The 21,393-nt window shown below is 38.4% G+C and overlaps 1 protein-coding gene across 5 annotated transcripts in view; it reads right to left on the minus strand.

Annotated features, from left to right (window-relative positions):
* BICD1 (BICD cargo adaptor 1) overlaps positions 1-21,393 on the minus strand; it is a 223,755-nt gene that overhangs the window by 113,621 nt on the left and 88,741 nt on the right. For all 5 annotated transcript variants that reach the window (XM_004771803.3, XM_004771801.3, XM_004771798.3 and 2 more), the window contains exon 2: positions 11,244-11,456. In XM_004771803.3, the coding sequence (XP_004771860.1) occupies positions 11,244-11,456 (213 nt within the window). The remainder of the gene's footprint in view (positions 1-11,243; positions 11,457-21,393) is intronic.

Here is a 21,393-nt window from a genome sequence, read left to right on the forward strand (position 1 = left end):
GATATTATATTAGTTTCAGGTATATAATATAATGATTCAATATTTGCATGCACTGCAAAATGATCACAATAAGTATATAATATACAATAAATATAGTTAGCATCTGTCACCATATAGAGTTATAGAATTTTTTGCATATGCTGAGTATTTTTAAGATCTACTCTCTTAGTGCGGTGCCTGGGTGGCTCAGTCGTTAAGCATCTGCCTTCGGCTCAGGTCGTGATCCCAGGGTCCTCAGATCGATCCCCATATCAGGCTCTCCGTTCCGCAGGAAGCTTGCTTCTCCCTCTCCCACTCCCCCTGTTTGTGTTCTCTCTCTCTCTCTCTGTGTCAGATAAATAAATAAAATCTTTAAAAAAAGCTCTACTCTCTTAGCAACATTCAACTATGCAATACAGTATTATCAACTATAGTTGCCATGCTCTACATTATATCTTCATGACTTATATTTTTTCTAACTGGAAGTTTGTAGCTTTTGACCCCCTTAACTCATTCCAGCCTTTCCCCAACTCTCTAATTTTTTTTTGACACATTAGACTTTATCAAAATGAAAAGTGTTGTACTCTGCAAAAGACACTTTAAAGAGAAAGAAAAGACAAGCCGAATACTAGGACAAAACATTTGCAAATCACTTATCTTACAAAGGTCTTGTAGCCACAATATATAAAGAATTCTCAAAACGTACCTATGAAAAGAAATAATACAACTAATAAGTGGAAAACAACCTCAAACAAAGTTTATCAAGGAAAATATATGGAAGGCAAATAAACACATGAAAGGATGTCCGAAATTGTTAGCCACTGCGCAAACAAAACCACGATGAGATACTACTACACGCCTGTCAGAACGGCTAAAATACTGATGATGTCATATGTTGGAAAGCATGAAGGGAAATTAGAACTTTTACACATTGCTAGAAGAAAGGCAAAATGGTATGGCCATTCTGAAAAAGTTAAACCCACATATACCATCTGACTAAGAATTCCCACTCTCCTAGTATTTGTCCCAGAGAAATGAAAACTTATGTTCACACAAAAATACAAATACACATGAATGTACATAACAGCTCTGTTTATAGCTGCCAAAATCTGAAAATGAACCAAATGTTCTTCAACAGGTGAACTGATAAAAATCAACAACTATAGCACATCCCACACAGTGGAAACCTATTCCTTAACAAAAAGGAAGACTTATTAAAAATTAAAAAAAAAAAAAAAGGAAGACTTATTGATATATGTAAAAACTTAGATGAATCTCATAGGCATTATGCTGAGAGAAAAGACCTAACCTCAAAAGGTTATATGCTGTTTGATTCCATTTACATGACGTTCCTGAAAAAGTAAAACTACAGTGATTGAGAATAGTTGATTGGTTATCAGAAATTGAGTGGCGGAGGGTATGCCTACAAAGGAGTAGCACAGCACAGGGGAGGTTCTGGGGTGATGAAGCTGTTCTGCATCTTGATCGTGGCTGTGGTTACATGAATCTATTTGTTAAAATTCATAGGACTGCAGATCTACCTCCATCCCCCCAAATTCTATAAGCTTATAATTTTCAACTAGTCCTACAAATAAGCCCACTTATGTAACTTGTTTTTCCCAAAGGCATCATCAAATCCCCATGATTCAAAGGTGAATTGTCTGTATATCATTAAACTCTTGCTTTCAAATTCCTGATGATGTTAATTAGGGATATTTGTTTATAGTACCTTAACAAGTGTTGGAAAGAACTTTTCCTCCAAAAGAAATATAGCTCTCTCCAGTGGAATTAATAAACCAACAGCAGGCACTAACATAATTAAGAGCAGGGGCTCCAGAGTCAGATTTTCAAGCCAGCTTGACTACTTGCTAGACAAGCTGTTCAGCCTCTTTGCCTCGCAAGTAGAGGCGAGTAAAGATTGAGAGGAAACAGAGAAACAGTGCACGCCTTGTAATTCTGTTGAGAGAATTAAATGAGATGATGAGGTTAAAGTGCTGATATCATGCTTGGAACATGGTAAGCTCTCAAAAATGTTAGCTATGATATTGTTATTAGTTATTTAAACCAATTAAAACACTGTTAATTCTTCACTGGGGCTTGCATCATTCCAAGAGGCATAAGGTCCATTCCCAAAAAGAGTGGAGAGCTGGGGAGAAATTGGGACATGCCAGGAAAACAGATCACTTTCCAGCTATCACCAAGCCATTTACAGAATGGTAAAAATCATCATTCAGTTGGAAGTGTCAAGCTCATTCAGTGATGTGTAAACACAGCTCCCAATGACCAATATCAGAGACTACAAGAAAAGCTTTATTATTTACTGGATGTGTTAATTAAATAACTTAATCTTGCCCCATGACTTGGATCATCTGTAAGCACATTTGATGTGGTACTCATAACGTAATGACCCTTTCAAGAACAAGCCAGGTGTGAAAGGCTGTGTCACATGGATAGAACACCTAGACAACTCTCCTTTTTCAACCTATTGGATTTAATATATGTGTTGTTTCCTCTTTGAGTGTCAGGAGTCAGGCATTATTCTTGCTATTACTGGAAGGTGCTGAGGCCTTTCCCGATACTCCAATACATCTTTCTAATTTATTTGTCTTGCTATGTGTGAGTAAGTCTGATAACCAAACCTCGAAACAATAAATAGAGTATTTCCTTTTCGTTCTTATAAAGCATTTTCATGAAGATATTTTATCCTTAACAAAATCATGGGGAACAGGACAGGTTATTAATAAAGTTCCTATAATGTTTATACGGGAAATGAAAAGTTTAATCACACAACGGGTAAAATAGTAAAGACATGAACTCAGATTTCTTGGTTTTTTTTTTTTTTTTTAAGATTTTATTTATTTATTTGACAGAGACAGAGACTGTGAGAGAGGAAACACAAGCACGGGGAGTGGGAGAGGGAGAAGCAGGCTTCCCAACAAATAGGGAGCCCAAAGAGGGGCTGGATCCCAGGACCCTGGGATCATGACCTGAGCAGAAGGCAGACGCTTAACGACTGAGTCACCCAGCCACCCCTAGATTTCCTGGTTTCTAATTCAACCCTATTACCAAACCATCTGTTTATAAAATAAGCAAATCAATTTTTTAAAGTAGCTGGCTCTCCTTGGAATAAAGTGAATATGTATTTAGTGACTGAGGTCATAACATTTAATCTGGCTTCAGAGGGTGTTTTTCACTTTGTCACAGCAAGTACCACATCTTTGTAGTTTTAATAAGAGACTTAGATGCCTATAATATACAACATGTTATATGTTGTCCTAGTCCCATTGGCTGCTACAATAAAATACCATAAAATGGGTGGCTTAAACAACAAACACTTATTTCTCACCGTCTGGAGGCCAGAAGTCCAAGATCAAGGCACAGGCATGTTCTGTGACAAGTGAGGGCATTCCTCCTGGTTCAGAGATGGCCATCTTCTTGCAGTGTCTTCACATGATAGAAGGGGCTAGGAACATCTTTTTTATGAGCGTGCTAAAGCCACTCACAAGGCCTTCACCCTTAAAACCTGATCATTTCTAAAAACCTCATCTCCAAATTCTACCGCATTGGAGGTTAGTTTCAATATAAGAATGTTTGGCAGTGGCGGGGGTGGGAAGGAGGTGTGCAAACATCCGATCTATCACATAGATTGTCTAAAACACAGCTTACTCTCTATTTCCACAGATAATAAAGAGTAGAAGGAAACAGTTTCTAAATACATTTAGCTGTTTTAACATTGAAAACAACCACTTATTATTGAATTTTTGACTCACTGATGTTCCCCAAGCATCCGGCTCATGGTAAGCACTTAAGAGACTTTCGTTGAATGAATGAATGTAGGACTGCAAAGTTGGAAATCCGAAGAAATTAAAACACTAAGATGAGAAACTCAAAATCTAGGTCCAATGATTCAAAATTTCAAGGATATTTATAATAGGGGTAAAGACACTTAATTATGTTTTTTAAAAGCAGACATACATTTTTAAGAGACACTGGATGCTAGTCTAAGAAGGTAAGGCAGCCTGAAACCATGTTACATAAAGAAATGTTAATGGATCTAGGTATGTTTAGTCTGAAAAAGAGAAGACAAGATAGTTCTTTGCAAATATTTGGGCATAGGCTAAAATTGTCAAGTGGGATAGGAAACTAAAAAAATAATATATATCTAATTAGATATATATAATATTTTTAAAATATAAATATAAATATATAAATATATATATATAATCTTTTTTTCCCCCTCTGTAGATCCAGAGGCTAGAAATATGGCCAACCGGTAAAAATGACAGGAAGTCAACTTTTCATTTAATAAAAAAAGAGCAGTTTAACAATTAGAGCTGCCAAGTGACAGGGTGGGCATCCTTGGGAAGAATTTGTAAGAAAGGGAATAAACAGTCATTTAGCAGCTCCAGATATTTTGCACAGGACCTACACATTAGTATTACCACCTCCACATCAGAGTTAAAGAAGTGTAGCTTAGAGAGCAAAAGTAATTTGTCAGTACCACACAGTTGGTAAGTGATACAGCAGGAATTCAAACCTAGGAGTAGCTAACTTCCAAAGTATGTTCTTTCATTTCAAGTCAACAAATATTTCTTAATGTCTAATTTGGCAAGGCACTGTGCTGAGTGCTGGGGATTCAAAGATAAAGGACAGACAAAGCACAGTTCCTTCCTTGAAAGGACTCAGAGTTTTTCTTCTCCACAATGCTGCAAATGTCTGAGTAAGGTCTACATGACCATTTAGGGATAATGGAGAAAGAATTGTTGATCTGGGAGTAGTCTTTGCCAAATAATCTTTCTTTTTTTTTTTTTTTAAGATTTTATTTTTTATTCATTTGAGAGAAAGAGCTAGAGAGAGAGCAGTGAGCACACAGAGAGGGAGAGGGAGTAGACTCCCTGCTGAGCCAGGAGCCTGGTGCAGGCCTCCATCCTGGGACCCTGGAATCATGACTTGAGCCGAAGGCAGATGCTTAACAATGGAACCACCCAGACACCCCTTTACCAAATAATCGCTGAGAGTCTTCCTGCCCTGAAAAGCTTATAGATATGGATTCCTTATGGTGGATTAGGTATATTCCTACAATGTTGGCATCATTAGGTTTCTGGAATTTGAGCCACTGGTATATTATGAAATCTGGTTGTATATTCCATTGAAGCAGAAGAGCTTCAAATGTAATAAAAATCATATGGATTGGGGCACCCGTCTGGCTCAGCTGGAAGAGCACGTGACTCTTGATCTCAGGGTCATGAGTTCAAGTCCCCCATTGGGTGGTAGAGATTACTTAAATAAAAAACTTAAAAAATTTTTTGGTAAAAATTATATTGGGGGTGCCTGGGTGGCTCAGTGGGGTAAAGCCTCTGCCAGGCCGTGATCCCAGGGTCCTGGGATCGAGCCCCGCATCGGGCTTTCTGCTTGGCAGGGAGCCTGCTTCCCTTCCTCTCTCTCTACCTGTCTCTCTGCCTATCTGTGATCTCTGTCTGTCAAATAAATAAATTTTAAAAATCTTTTAAAAAAATTATATAGATTGGGGCACCTGGATGGCTCAGTCAGTGAACATCCCACTCTTGGTTTTGGCTCAGGTCATGATCTCAGAGTCCTGGGATAGAGGTCCTGCATGGGCCTCTGCACTCTAGCATGGAGTCTGCTCGAAATTTTCTCACCCTCTCCCTCTGCCCCTCCCCCCGCTCTCTTGCACTCACACACACACTCTCTCTCTCTTTTTAAAAGATTTTATTTATTTGACAGACAGAGATCACAAGTAGGCAGAGAGGCAGGCAGAGAGAGGTGGGAGGGAGGCAGGCTTCTTGCTGAGCAGAGAGCCTAATGCTGGGCTCGATCCCAGGACCCTGGGATCATGACCTGAGCTGAAGGCAGAGGCTTTAATCCACTGAGCTACCCAGGTGCCCCTCACTGTCTCTCTCTTTAACATAAATAATTTTTTTTAAAAAATCATATGGATTAAGCACTTTTTAAAATATAAAATGGCCACATCCCAACAAAAGGCTAATGATAATATTCCAATAAGTTACAAATTTAGATAATGTACTAAAGCTTCATATATTTTGCCAGAAATTTCATTAGCTTGAGGCAGGACTAAACTTATGCTCTTGGCAGTGCACAATGTCTAGATCAGAGCCACCTTCTGAATTCTCATCCTGGCTTGTCACTTATTACCAACATGCTTTGGACTTTGGACAGGTTATGTGACCTCAGATTTATATGTCCTGTCAGAAAAATGAAATGATAGAGTAACAGAACCTACCTCAATAGAGTGTTATAAGGGTTCAGCAAGTTAATCCACACAAAGAATTTAGAACAGTGCCAGGCACACTTTCTGGCAGTCCGTGTTAAGTTATTTTCACTTGAAAGTACAGACTTGATCTCCATTAATGTCAATAATCCATTTTAGAACTCCAATCTTCTGCATTCTACCTGAAGGGGTCTACCTTTCATAACATCTCTTTTTCACATATAAGCCAGTTCTGGTTAGGAATATTTGTAAAATTGTACTATATAGTTTGTAAAATAGTGCAGTAAATTCTGACTTAACTTACTAACAACTAAAAGTTTCATTATCCTCTTTTATGATTTCATCAATGTGGATTTTAATTTAGTACAAAGTAAATGTTCAATAAATATTGGTCAAATACACCTATTTAGGCTACATTTTACATGTTACATCTATAGGGTCAAAGAAAGATGAAAATCAAATTTGTTTACTAAATATCTGCTTAGTCATTATAGTAGTCTTTTTTTTTTTTTTTTTAATTTGACAGAGAGAGAGAGAGAGACAAGTAGGCAGAGAGACAGATGGGGTGGGGGAGAGGCAGGCTTCCTGTCAATCAGAGCGCCCAATGTGGGACTCGATCCCAGGACCCTGAGACCATGACCTGAGCCGAAGACAGAGGCTTAACCCACTGAGCCACCCGGGCGCCCCTCACTATAGAAATCTATCTGTTCTCTAAGCTCACACCAAAATGATGCTGGTCAAGGTAACCCAGGGTTGTTTTTCCTCCCTGCCCTACAGGATTAACTCTTATTTGGTGCTTTGTTGGGGTGATATTTTTTTCTTCATACTCTATATACTTCAAAAAATTATTCAAAGCAGTTTACCATTAAAGACACATATGCAATAAGGATAATAAAAATGGGAAGAATTATATGGAAAATCTTAGTCTTCACAGTCAAACACAGTCCTGGAGTTTCTTAACAATCAAAGCAGGACAAAAAAGCACACTGTAATCCCTACTGCCTCATTCATCTCAACAGAACGAATTTCCAAGGCAATAAATTCAAAGAGGCATCTATATGATGTTTCTTTAACCTAAGAATATGGATGAACTAGATGAACATAATAAAGATATCCCCAACAATGTTTTTATGGAGTATGCAGAAAACTATTAATGATAACAGTTTATGTTTACTATGTACTGTATTTACTATACACATGCTAAAATAATCTTCTATAAATACCATGGATATAATTATAAAACATTTTAGCAGAGCTGAGTCTAGAATATTAATTTTCTCATATTGAATTCAGAAAATTTTATGGGTTTTTCCCACTACATTATTCTATACCTGCCATATATGGAAGAGAATCTGACCTAGGAATTACACATTTACAAACATATATATAAAGCTCCCATAATATACACACCATGTTGATGCATGCGCACGCGCGCGCGCACACACACACACGCAAACCTTGGCCAGTACCAATAATCCTACTGAAATAAGAGATGAATAACTAAATGAGTAAATAATTTACTTTCAGTAAATAAAAGTGATTCCATAAGTTAAATTCACACAGCATCTGTCAAACTGATGATTTACTGCATTTTGTGCTGGTCATTCTTGTGTATTTCTCATGGCCCACCAGGTCATAATTTTTTGTTTCATGATCTCTCCTCCAATCGCTATGCATCAATCAAAGCTCAGAGTACAAAAATAAATTAATTAAATTGAGTCTATAATAAAAACAAATCTGGGATTTGAATTTAACACCAGACATCAAAAATCTTTATCAATTCAGACTTCCAGTTATAAAATAAATAAGTCATGGGGATATAATGTACAGTATGGTGACCATAGTTAATAAAACTGTAATACTTATTTGCTAGGAGAATAGACCTTAGAAGGTTTCATCACAGGAAAAAATTTTTTTCAAGGGGTGCCTTGGGGGCTCAGTCAGTTGGGCATCTGCCTTTGGCTCAGGTTATGATCCCAGGGTCCTGGGATTGAGCCCCACATTGGGTTTTCTACTCAGTGGAGAGCCTGCTTCTCCCTCTCTCTCTGCTGTTCCTCCTGCTTGTGTGCTTGCTTTCTCTCTCTTGCTCTCTGTCAAATAAATGAATAAAATAAAAAAAAAAAAACACTTCTTTCAAGATTTTATTTATTGAGTTTAGAGAAAGAGAGAGCATGCGTATGTGCACGAGTTGGGGGAGGGGTAGAGGGAGGGGAAGAGAGAATCCTAAGCAGACTTCATGCTGAGCATGGAGCTGGGTGCAGAGCTGGACCCCACAACCAGGAAATCATGACCTGAGCTGAAACAGAGAGTCAGACATCTAAGCAACCAGGCCACCCGAGTGTATCAAGAAAGAAGATTTTTTTGTAACTATGTAAAGTGATGGACATTATTGGCTTACCGTAGTAATTGTTGTGCAATATAAATATCAAGCCACTACACCATATACCTGAGCTAATATAATATTATATGCCAATCACCTCAATCAAAAAGTCTGTATCAATGTTCCAAAACATACAATTCATTCCTTTCCTCCTTTTACAAACATACTCAGCTCTAAATGTTCATAATTTTACTAGGTACATTAAAACATGAGGCCTGGATGAAACCCAGCAGGCCTCCCGGTGTAGTAATACCAACAGCTTCCAGCCTAGCAGAGAGAACACCAACAAATATACTACCATACTTACAAGCCCAGGAAACCAACAACCTGGCTTTTTTTTTTTTTTTCTTTTAGTTAACTGGTGAACCTGAATGAATACATTCATAGGCTAGATTGCTTTATGTATATATTAGATTTTAAAAAATACACAAATTTGGATGAAGCAAGTCATTCTCTTACTGCAATCAACTACTGAAAATGTATAGAAATAGAGAATTATAACGCAGTGATCCATTCAGCAATTCCCCCAACTGTGAACCTAATGATACTCCCCTTCCCTAGCTTTGGGCCAGTCAAAAAGTTTAAATAAGTGATTCTTAAGGCACAGTCTCCAGAGAAGCAGCCACACTACTGCCTGCTGTGAACTTGTGAGAAATGTATATTCTTGAGCTCCACCTAGACCTCCAGAATCAAATTTCTGGGGGTGGTGTCCAGGGTCATGTTTTGACATGTCCTCGAGGTGACTCTGGAGCTCAGTACAACTGGAGAACTGATCTGAAGCAACAGCTACTCAAGATCTTTTCTTCTTTGCTGCCTCAGTTCATTCCTAACTTACATCCTCCTACTCTTCATTACTCTGAACTAATTAATGAGGATCCTGCTGGTGATCTTAAATCTGCTCACTGGAAATAGCCCTCAAGCATGGTCTATGTTATGAGGAGGCTTCGTTAGTCACCACTGTAAAGCCTCAACAGAGAAACATCTCTGGATGTTCGGCCCTTCCCCAACCCTGACGGCTCGATGCTCAGTTGTAGCTGCCATGCACCGCGGGGATACACAGCTTTTCAGAGGATCCATCCAACTGGCAATCAACGCTGCTTGACTCATTGCCTGCAGTTACTCTCCACAAACCGTGTGTGTGTGTGTCCACCATCCTCATGTTGCCTAGCCTTCTCAGCCTCTCTGCCAACTTGCCTTGTGGATCTACTGCTTATGGCTGCCCTCTGTGGGTGTTTGGGACCTTGCTTGATCCAGGGTGTAGCCTACGACATTACATGATCTCAGGTCCACTTCCACAGTGGACGCTTGTCTCATAAGGAAGCCTGGGGCTGAAAGCGTGAATGAATTCCTTAGGAGGAGCAGGGTCTGGGACTCCAGAGGGTAAACAAGTGATGGCCCACACCCAATACACACAGAGACATCAGATACAGAACCAGGGAGGAGCTTTTTTCTTTCAATTAGGGAGGAGCTTTTTTCTTAACAACCACTGGCATTGGAGGGAAATGGGGCCGCGTATCCAGAAAACTGTCTCACGTTCTTCTCAGTACCCAGCACCAACTCCCACTTGGTTGGCTGCTTCTCGGTCTCTAGAAGTCATACTGCTGTATTTGGGCATGTCCAAAGAGAATGAGCTAGGTAAAGCAGAAACCCTCTTGTCAATATGCACTTAGTTCATTACAATACAGCTATGTGTAAATGCAAATTATTGATTAAATTCCAATAAATCGAGGATAATTTACTGTATTTGTAATATGTCACTAATTTCAAGAGAAAAATGTCAGTGGATTATTTCTCTTGTATTTCACAATCTTTAATAATTTTTCATCTTTCCTTTTTGTATTACTACAACGCTCAGTTAATAAGCCTGCTTGGCTCGTCAATCTCCACGGCACTGCTGTAAGACTCAGAGGATATCTGCACCTCTTCTATAGTTTTCTTATCAAAAAATGGAGTGACGTTTCCAAAAATGTTCTTAAAAGGGTCTGGCGGATGAAGCTGTTCCCAGTTACTGCCCCTCCAGTAAAGAATGACTCTGCCACTCTGAAAATGGCCTGGCACATGACACTGCGTGGAAAAGCCAAAGAGAAACAGTTGAGTGCAGCGACTGAGGAGGCTTCCCGACCTGATTCATACCAGCTGTAATCTGCTGCCTTCCCTAAAACCAGAAACATAGTTAATGACTCTGCATGGCCAGATTCTACGACCCCACAGACACTCCCCTGAGGTCTCATTCCCTAGTGGGAAGGGTCCTGAGCTAACACTACTGTCGTTTTGAATTAGTGCTGGCATAGAGGATCACAGCCAACTGTTCTCCTCCACCTTGTATTAGAACAGGTAAAAGTGAGAGGAGGAGCTAAGGTCACTATCTTTCTTTAAACTTTTGCAGAAATAGTAAGGCCCGTTCCCAACTACTCAATAAACAGATTTTAATTCTTAACACACAATAAGAGAAAAGCTCATCTCAGAACAAGCTGTCATTTCCCTAAACAAGAAAAATAGCTAGTATCAGCATTAAGTGCTTCTTGTTTAAGGCAGCTCCTCTGAGCAAAGAAAATGTTTTATTCCTCTCTCTTAGAAAGAATTTTATCTTACTGCTTGCTCACACAAATCTCTCTCAGGGAGTCTGCTGTTTACCTCCTTCAGATCCTGCACGACGGCTGTGAGTCTCTCGTTTTCTGCCTGAACGTTGGTGACCACGGCCCGGCTCTGCTTCAGTTCGTTCTGCATCTCCAAGATCTTCCCCAGATAGTAAGCTTCCTTGGATGCAGACTCCTGCAGAAGCGTTTCCTCCCGAGTCTCTCCATCCTCAGCAACCTTCCGGTGGATGGAGAAGGACTGCCCAAAGGCCTGCAGAGTATTTGGGGAAAAGGGGGGGGGAAAAAACGAGTGTCTGATGAAATGCACCATAGCACTATTTAAATAGACTCAGGGAAACATTTTCTTTTGTATTTTAGAGAAGCAAAACAACACATTTTATACAACAATCTAACTGTTCTCACGGATACCTGAAATCATTCAAATTCAATTAATAAGGGGAGAGAGAATTTTTAAGTATCTTGCTAGAAATACATATAATGAGTTAAGGAAAACCTGAAAAACACTGTTTTATTGCTATTTTTTTTTTTAACAAATTCTATTAAGGAAAAGACTGTTCAGTGTTAATGAGGTCATCAAAATTCACACTCTCACTTTCATTCTAGAAAAAAAATCCCAAAAACGTTTTTCAAGGAAGAAAATCATGGTTTCATTAGCTTTCTGATACATTAGTGGTAAGACTACACCAATTATGAACAGCACCCTGAAGACAGAAAACCCCTAAATGGCATTCACTGCCCAGTACTACCACTACAAAACAAAAACAAAAAATTGAAATGTAGTCACTGTATAAGAAAATGTGTATGTATCTATATATTTGTATTAAAAAATAAAGAATAAACCAGAAACTAATGAAATTGGTTAAGCCACAGGGGATGAGTGGGAATGAGGGGGAGGCGTGGGGTGGAATTCAAAACAAGGGATGAGGGAAACTTTCAGGAGCTTGTTCATACAGTCCTGACTCTCAGAGCGATAGTAATGTTTCACAGACCTTCAAAATAAATAATAAGTAAAACCAGTCTCTGGGTGTCAGGGGACCCCACGTGGAACACAAACAGTAACAAATGTTTCTAGTTGTGCTACAAAGGAACAACTTAACCACACTGAAAGGTTTGGAGAAAAAAGATCGGCTTGAGTAATTTGGGAAATCGGTATTTTTTGCTATATGCTAAAAACCAAAAAAACTGTACCCAACTCCTACAGTGGAGTTAATAAATTCTCACACGGATCACAATTCTAAAAACTTCTTTATATTTATACTAGGGTTGAACAAATAAGTAACTATATTATCAATCATGAATGCCAGGTCTCTCACTTTTGGAGAAAGTTACAAGTCAGGAAAGAGAATTCTAAAAGGAAACTAGTGGTACTGAGTTGTAATTATAAGCATCAGGATGAACTTACAGTCTCTAGGGGGTAGATAAATATTCATAGATAGGCAGATGGATAGAGACATTTCCATGCACACAATTCCCACTGAGAGGCCCAGAAGCAAGAACATCTCAGTAGCAATGCATACCTACACCCAGGTTTTGTTTCTAAATAGCAATCACCAGTTAAAAGAACTAGGGTTCTTTGGAGAAATGATCTGTTCTTGAGCTAGAGCAAAATGGTTTCATACATCTTGTGGTGCCAAAGAGTAAATAACAGGGACGCCTGGGTGGCTCAGTTGGTTAAGCAGCTGCCTTCGGCTCAGGTCATGATCCCAGCGTCCTGGGATCGAGTCCCACATCAGGCTCCTTGCTCTGCAGGGAGCCTGCTTCTCCCTCTGACTCTGCCTTCCACTCTGTCTGCCTGTGCTCGCTCTCGCTCACTCTCTCTCTGACAAATAAATAAATAAAATTAAAAAAAAAAAGAGTAAATAACAAAATGTTTTAAAAAAATAACAGGATCTATAAAAAAATTAAAAAAAAAATAACAAGGATCTGTTAAAGGACACAAAAGCCTGTCAGAAGGGGCTCCCAATGGCCAAATCTGGGATAATTTGGCCAATAAAATAAATAACTGTAGTAATGAATTATAATCAATAGAATAATATAGTCATGAGCACACACTGATACAATCACTGAATAAATGAGGGAAGGAATAGCTCTTCCTTACAGTAGAATTCTAATTAATAAGAGTAGTAGGAATGATGGAGATAAAATATATTAGAATTTGGCAAACACCGAGTAATAATTGTTGCAGATAAAAATTATCAATGCAATATTAAATTAAAGCCAAACGGATGAGAAATGGGATATTTACATAGTTCTAATACTTATTAGGAGGAGACACCATGATTTACTGATTTCAAAGACTCTTCCCCAAATTTCACTCATAGAACAGAAATTTAGAAAAATAATAACCCATAAACCTGTGTTTCAATAAACTATCTTTAGACTCTCTATACGGATCGAAATAAAAAAATGTTTCCTAAAGCATCAACTGAGAAAGAAACATTCCCATATAGATGGACAGATGGATGTTCATCTGTACAGAGTAGAACACTCTTGGCATTTGGCTTGTTAAGTCTCTGAACAGAAAGAAATTCCTATTTCAGTAGCCAAAATTTCTATACGTAGTAATAAGCATACAGACTCATGAACAGATGAAAAATCATCTTCAGTGGTGGTGTTTACTTTGCTTTCCCATCAGTAATGGTCAGATTCTTTGAGGTCAATTCTGAATTCGTTACCTATTAGAAAGCCTTTGGGGGGGAGAGTTTCACAATGACCTGGTGAATTCTTCACCAGACCCCACCCTAGCAAATGAATCCTGACTATACAGTTAAGCATTAATAAAATTTACAATTAGCACGAACCCTGCATCAAGCACCTCAGCTAGTTTCCTTTTTACAACATACTTTTCCACTTCTTTGTAACAGAAAACTGCCACAGGGCCATTTTCTTTACTCTGCCTAAAATCAACACACTTAGGCACTCAGAATATGGCTCTCATATTATTCTCAGCACGTAGGCAATGGTCTCTCGGTAGCTAAAGCAACCTTTAAAGTCTTAACAGCAAGTGAATTTGCCTTTCCGCCCCAACATAAAGTTTTATAAATTGTACTCTGGATCCAGCACCAAAGGAAATAAAAATTTCCAGATAACTATATGGAATAGGTTTTCAGAAAAGAATCAAGAATTGAAATTGCAAATATAAACATTTTGATGACTCTATTTACTGCAGCTCAGAAACCTTAACTGAACATATGGGTTTCCAAAGTTAGTCATTATTTTTATGAGGAATCTGGCCCTTCATTGGACCTGATTTGAAAACCAATGAAAGCATGCAAGGTTATCCAAGGACATTAACCATGGTGTTTTCCATGTATAATATAAAAATAATACCAACGCTGCACAGCCTACAGATGCCCCATGATGTGCATTTGCAAATCCAGTGGGTACTAACACTACTCAGAAAAAAATCTGCATTTTAGAAAGGGAGAGTAAAGGGGAAAACACTCCTAATTGTCAGTGAGTGGAATGGTACATGACGCCAACTGACATCTGCCATTTGGCTAATTGTTAAAGTGGATTGACCAGGACCTGTCTGGCTTTGCCGGGTAGCTTCCTCCTCCATCACTATTTAAGAATGTCCTGACAAAGCTGGACCTAAGAGAAGACAAACAACGTTTATCAAGGCCACTGAAGCTGTATCCTTGGCAGAAATCACAAAACTAGCTTCAATGTCTATTTATAGGCAAACCGAGGGTAGTCATGTTCCTACTTATATTTCATTCAGGCAGCAAATTCCGTTTAGGTACTGCAATAATTACATGGATGATTTTCATTTGAAATCAATTCCAGTAAACTGACATTTCTACACAATTTTGGAATATATTATGATTTAATTGCACAATATCACCTTCATATAGCCCACTGCAATGAATCGTAGTGCTTTCAATTACATACCAATGTAAGACCAATTAGCTATATAATAAGTTCTTTCCTTTCTCATTCTACTCACATGACTTCTTAATCCAAAGAAAGCTGATTATTTTTCACCTTAATGTTCAGGACAATATATTAGCTGTTAAATGGAATTTTCATACTTTTTTTTTTTTTTAAAGATTTTATTTATTTATTTGAGAGAGAGACAGTGAGAGAGAACATGAGCGAGGAGAAGGTCAGAGGGAGAAGCAGACTCCCCATGGAGCTGGGGGCCCGATGCGGGACTTGATCCCGGGACTCCAAGATCATGACCTGAGCCGAAGGCAGTCGTCCAACCAACTGAGCCACCCAGGCGCCCCGGAATTTTCATACTTATTATCCTTCTTACTATGAATGATTAAAGAAATAAAAGTTTGGCTAGTATATTTAATAACATCACATTATCTTAAAAATATGTGTCCTTGGTTACAGAATTTTCATTCTTTCATCTTAAAAAACTGTAGCAGAACAGTGTACTAAGTCACCTAAGGACATTAGACAAAATAGTTTTTATTTGAAATACTAAAATTTTTTTGTTTGTTCATTCACATAACAAGTATTTACAGAGAACTGTAATTGATGCTGCTTAAGACACTGAAGATCTGCTATGGTCTAGCAAAAAGATCTCTTGCTTGTGGGAGCATACATTCCAGTGGAACATAAATAAAGCAATGATCATGTGGCGTAATGTAGCAGAAGTTCTAGAAAGAAAATGAAAGCCAGGGTAAAAGCATAGAACAGCACCGCCTAATAGGACTTCCCTCAAAGACGGATCTGTGTTGTCCACTAACCACTAACTACAGGTGACTAGTGAGTTCTTAAACTGTGGCTAGTGTGACCAAAGAAGTGAACTTTTTAATTTTATGTAATTTCATGAATTTTAATTGTCACCTTTGGCTAGTGGTTACCATATTGGACAGTGCAGAGATAGAGAGTAAGGCAGGTGCTGAGACAGGAAACCCTATTTAGACAGGACCTTCAGGGAAGGGGGTAACCTTTGAGCAGATCTAAACAAAGGAAGGAGTGAGCCAGAAGCTGGCCTTTCCCCATAGCAGCAAGCCTAAAATTAAGTGTTACTAAGCAAGAATTACTGCACTGCCATGCCACCTCTTTAAAAGCCATTGGCAGCATGGCATGGTGGCATCTTCTTTAAGTCTCTGCCAGAGCACTTAAAAACCTGAGTGAGCCAGGCATGACTGAGAGACATGACTTACTTGAAAGAAGAAAAGCGGTGACAACTACTCTGTCACTGTAACCCAACCTCCACAAACCCTATCTTCTTTGAACATACAATAAAAAATATTTGACCAGTTATAGGTCTCTGTTGCCTCAGATGGCCAGGAAATTCAGCATTAAATGCTCTACAGCAATTAGCTAAATTATTTTAAGTTTCTGATATAACTCTCCAGATTATACAGTTTTCTCTATACTGTTTTGAGTTTCTGTTGTATTTACCCTCATGGTATTGGTTTCCTTTATTTTTATATACTTCAAACACTTTTGGAGTAGAAAGGATATGAATTTAAATCCCACCAACTGGTTTAAATAATGTTGAATTATCCCCCCCCCCCTTTTTAAATGTAAGCCTTAAAGAAAGTCCATGTTAAAGAATGGAGTTTGAAAGTTTAAGAAAACTCAGAGTTCTATTAAGGATTCATTCTCATTCTGTGGAAAATAATGGGTCCAAAGAATTTCATAAAGTGTGCACATGTGCACACACATACAGGAATAAACGAGCTAAACTTGTTAGAACTGACTAAGAAACATTTCCCAAAATACTTATTCCAGCAGTGAAGTGTCTTAGTGGGTATGATCCAGTTACAAAAGAAGGGATCATTGGAGGTGAGACAATCCAAAAGTACCTAGCTAGGAGAAATTGGTTTCCATGACTCATGGCTCAAAAGTAATTAATAATCATTGGGTATCCTTGACAGAATCAAGCCTGATCCTTGAAAGGGCACATGAACCCATAAGAGGCAAAAGAGGCAAAAGAGGTCAAGGGTGTGGGCTCCTGAGCTGGACCAAATCTGCCACTTCCTAACTGCAGAACATTGAGCAAGTTACTTAGCATTTTGTACCTCAGTCTTCTCATCTCACAGTGTTGTGAGGCTTAAAAGAGAAAGTCTATATATCACTTAGAAGAGTTCTTGGTACAAATACTCTAAGTGCTCAAAAATTATTGGCTAAAATTAGGAGAAAGAGTATGTACTTTGGAATCAAATGCATTTGGTGTACACGTGCCTCTTCTGAAATCTCTGGCAAGGTTCTGAAATTCTATGTCTCAGTCATTGTACATGCAAAACGAGAATAGCATCTACTTAAAAGTAAAAACAGAATAGCCCTAAAAACATAATAACCCCTTATCAAAGGAGATATAAGATCTACCACAAGGGGCGCCTGGGTGGTTCAGTCATTAAGCACCCGCCTTCAGCTCAGATCTTGATCCCAGGATCCTGGATTGGAGCCCCATGGAGGGCTCCCCCTCCTCCATGCTCATGCTCCTTTTCACTATCTCAGTCTCTCTTTCTCTCTCAAATAAATAAATAAAATCTTTAATAAGAAAATCCACCACAAAATGCCTTGCCCACAGTAGATGCTTGCTCAGTACCAGTCCTCAGCCTCTCTCACCTGCCCTTTGGAAGTCTCAGATCTGACATGAACAGGTTCTTGCTTCCTCTGGTGTAAAGGTCCTCAGTGAACTCCCACATGACTCGGGAGGTGGGTCGCCCCTCTATGGACCACAACTCCATGTGTATTTCTGAAACACTAAACCTCTTATCAGAAGTTCTGATGTAACCCTTTTATTTTATTAAGCCATTAAAAATGTAAAAAGACAAATTTCTCAAGTCCTAGGTTCTAAGGTTTGTTTTAGCAAACAATTCAGTTTTATCTTCTTTCAGTGAAAATTTTCAACTCTTCCTTAACTTGCCTCATCTTATCTGGCTTTTAACCTAAGTCCTAACCAATTATAAATCCCATCCATCTAGGAAACACAGTATAGCTATGATAACTTGGGTTATTGCCCCTGATTTTTCCAAGTGTAATACCTAACAGCTTATCATTCATATATATATTTACTTAAAGCCTAGATTTTTTTTATATCCTTGCTGATTTATAATTAGCACCTTCTGTCTCGCTGAACAAACCCCCTTTCAAACTATTCTGAGATTTTTCTAAATTTTTTTTTTAAAGATTTTATTTATTTATTTGACACAGAGAGATCACAAGCAGGCAGAGAGGCAGGCAGAGAGAGAGAGGAGGAAGCAGGCTCCCTGCTGAGCAAAGAGCCCGATGGGGCTCGATCCCAGGACCCTGAGATCACGACCTGAGCCGAAGGCAGCGGCTTAACCCACTGAGCCACCCAGGCGCCCTGATTTTTCTAAATTTTATTATTATATATTGAATATACACGAAGAGACTTTATCACAAAATATAAGCAAAAAAATATTGAAATTAATTTCTGTAGTTTAAGAAAAAGACCATTACCCATTAGTCTCAAAAGCTTCTGTTTGCCCTTCCTTTGTCCTATCTCCCTCATTGTGCCCCAACCCCTCTCCAAGTAAACATTATCCTAAATTTTGTGTTTACCATTTTCTTACTTTTTTTGTAGTTTTCCCTATACATATGTATTTGTAAACAATATACTGTTCGATATTGCTTGTTTTTAAAGTCCTATAATGGACTCATTCCATACACAACTTTCGCAATTTGCTTTTTCAACTCAACTTTACATTCCTACAATGTATCCATTTTGATTGGTATAGCTGTAACTAATCTTTTTTCATTGCTATCGGCTACAATGTATCCATTTTGATTGGTATAGCTGTAACTAATCTTTTTTCATTGCTATCGGCTACTGAATGGATAATTGGATTGCTTCTAGTTCTTTGATGTTATAAACAATGTAGCTGTGGTAAATATCTGTGTGCAGGTTTTTTATGGATATGTTTTCATATCCATATTCCTTTGGGTAGATATCAAGGAGCATGACTGCTAGATCATATAGCAAGAGTATGTTTTGTTTTATAGGAAACCACCAAATTGTCTCCCAAAGTGGCTGCACCATTTTGCATTTCTACCAGCAATGCATGGGAGTTCACGTTGTTACATATCCTCACCAGTAATCACTTAAGCAATTTATTAAGTATTAAATTTAACAGACATAAAATTATATTTCAATATATTTAACCAGAACATAGCATATGGAAAAAAAGGATTACAAAAGGATTATAAAAATGGTATCATTATTTACTGTAAGTAAAATTAATATAAATGACATTTATCTTGGTGCAGACCTGTAGGAAATAGTTTGCAAACCAGTGCTGGTTCCCAGATACACACATTTTGAATTTTGAATAGCATTATTCTAAGTCACAAGTGCAAGAATTTCTCTTTAATGGTTCACAGCCATAGTGGCTCATTCGAATCACCTGGAAAGCTTTTGAAAAACAGATACATAGACTTCATCTCCAAATATTCTGAGTTAACTGATTTGGGACAAAGACTCCTAAACTTTCTTGGTTTAGACCTCCCAGTGGACCCCAGTGTCAATAATGGGGTCTCAATAATGTTTTCATAGCACCCCAAGACAAAAGAAATAGTGAATAATTCTTTTTACTAAATAAGTGCTCATGTCCTAAGAATATAGTAGCTGTTTGAAAAAAAAATGTAAATTTAAAGAAAAAATATTTTCATTTCATTCTTAAATAACCACAATTATGTATAATAAGATGTGTGCTCCCACTGGGCACTGCACAACTTCTCAAACCTGGAATCAGATTGGACTCTGTCACCCTCATTTCCATTCCACACTGATTTTCATATGGCATCTGCTTTTTATCAGAGCAACCACTGAAAAAACCAGCTTTGCAAAATATTGCATTAAAAAAAAAGAATATAGCTCAATCCAATATTGAAACTGTGAACTGAAGTAGAGCTCGCAGTGACAAAAGACACCACGTATCACTGTGTTCCCCTCAAACATGTAAAATATCCCATGGTCCTCTGTGGGTTTGCAATGGTGCCTGTGGGCACTTAGGCACACAAGGTCTGGGGTATCCACAGATCTGGGGTAAGGCCTAGCCAAAGTATCTCTAACACACTCATTGTGAGATTCTCATGTAAGGAAGGGTTAAGAACCACTGCTCGAGGGTGTGGGCCAGGAGCTGAAACCCCCAGATTGTAGATGACACACAGCCTGAGCTCTTCTTAACAGGGCTGCCGAGCATTCCAATGTTGCCACATACATTCACACTGTCACTTGCAGTGTCCACAAGTTCCTATTGCTCCACATCCTTATTCTTGACTTTTAGACTCTGAAGGGGTTTTTTTTTGTTTTGTTTTGTTTTGTTTTTTACCACCTGGTAGTTTCATTTGCATTTCCCTGATTACTAATGAAGTTAGTTAGGAATTTTCATATTTTATTAACCGTTCTATTTCCATTTCTGTGTAGTTTCTACTTAAGGCTTTTTTCCTTTTTCCACAGAGTGCATTTTCCCCCCTTTATTAATTTTTCAGTCATATGCATGGCAAATATCCTCTCATCTTGTTTTTTCACTCATTTTACAGTGTCTTTTTTTTTTCTTCTCTTCAAAGGGCAGGGAGGAGCAGAGGGAGAGGGACAAGCAGACCTTTCACTGAGCACAAAGCCCAACACAGGGCTTAATCTCAAGACCCTGAGACCACAACCTGAGTAGAAATCAGAGCAGATGCTTAACTGACTGAGCCACCCAGGCACCCCTATAGTGTCTTTTGAATACATAAGGTCTCATTTTCTTAAGAACAGATTTTTGTTTCCTTACTATTTGTTAGTAGTAAGTAAGGCACGTATTTTCTCCCAGTTTGTGGCCCCCTCCCATTCTTTCAGTGATGTCTTTTGATGAAATAATGTCACTGACTTATCATTAATGTCCCTGGTCAATCCCTTGCTTCTTGGCTAGGACTTTTTGTGTCTCATTTAAGTCTTCCCTCCTCTATGTTCATAAAGGTATTCTGTATTTTCTTCCAAAAGTTTAAAAGTTTTGTATTTTACATTTAAGTCTCTTACTCCATCTGAAATTGATTTTTGTGTACAGAATGAAGTAGAGGTCTATTTTAATTATTTTCTATATAAATAATCAATTTCCCTAGCACTAGTTAATGAATTACCCCTCCATTTCCACTGATGTTGAGTGCTAAGTCAGCCATAAATCGTATTGACATAAATGTGCCTGTTTCTAGGCTATCCCATAAGGCTCCACTGATGTTTTGAGGGCACGGAAGTGAGGGACAGTCCC

This window comes from Mustela putorius, unplaced genomic scaffold (assembly GCF_011764305.1).
Source record: "Mustela putorius furo isolate JIRA1106 unplaced genomic scaffold, ASM1176430v1.1 tig00537227_pilon_pilon_pilon, whole genome shotgun sequence".
Lineage (NCBI taxonomy): Eukaryota > Metazoa > Chordata > Mammalia > Carnivora > Mustelidae > Mustela > Mustela putorius.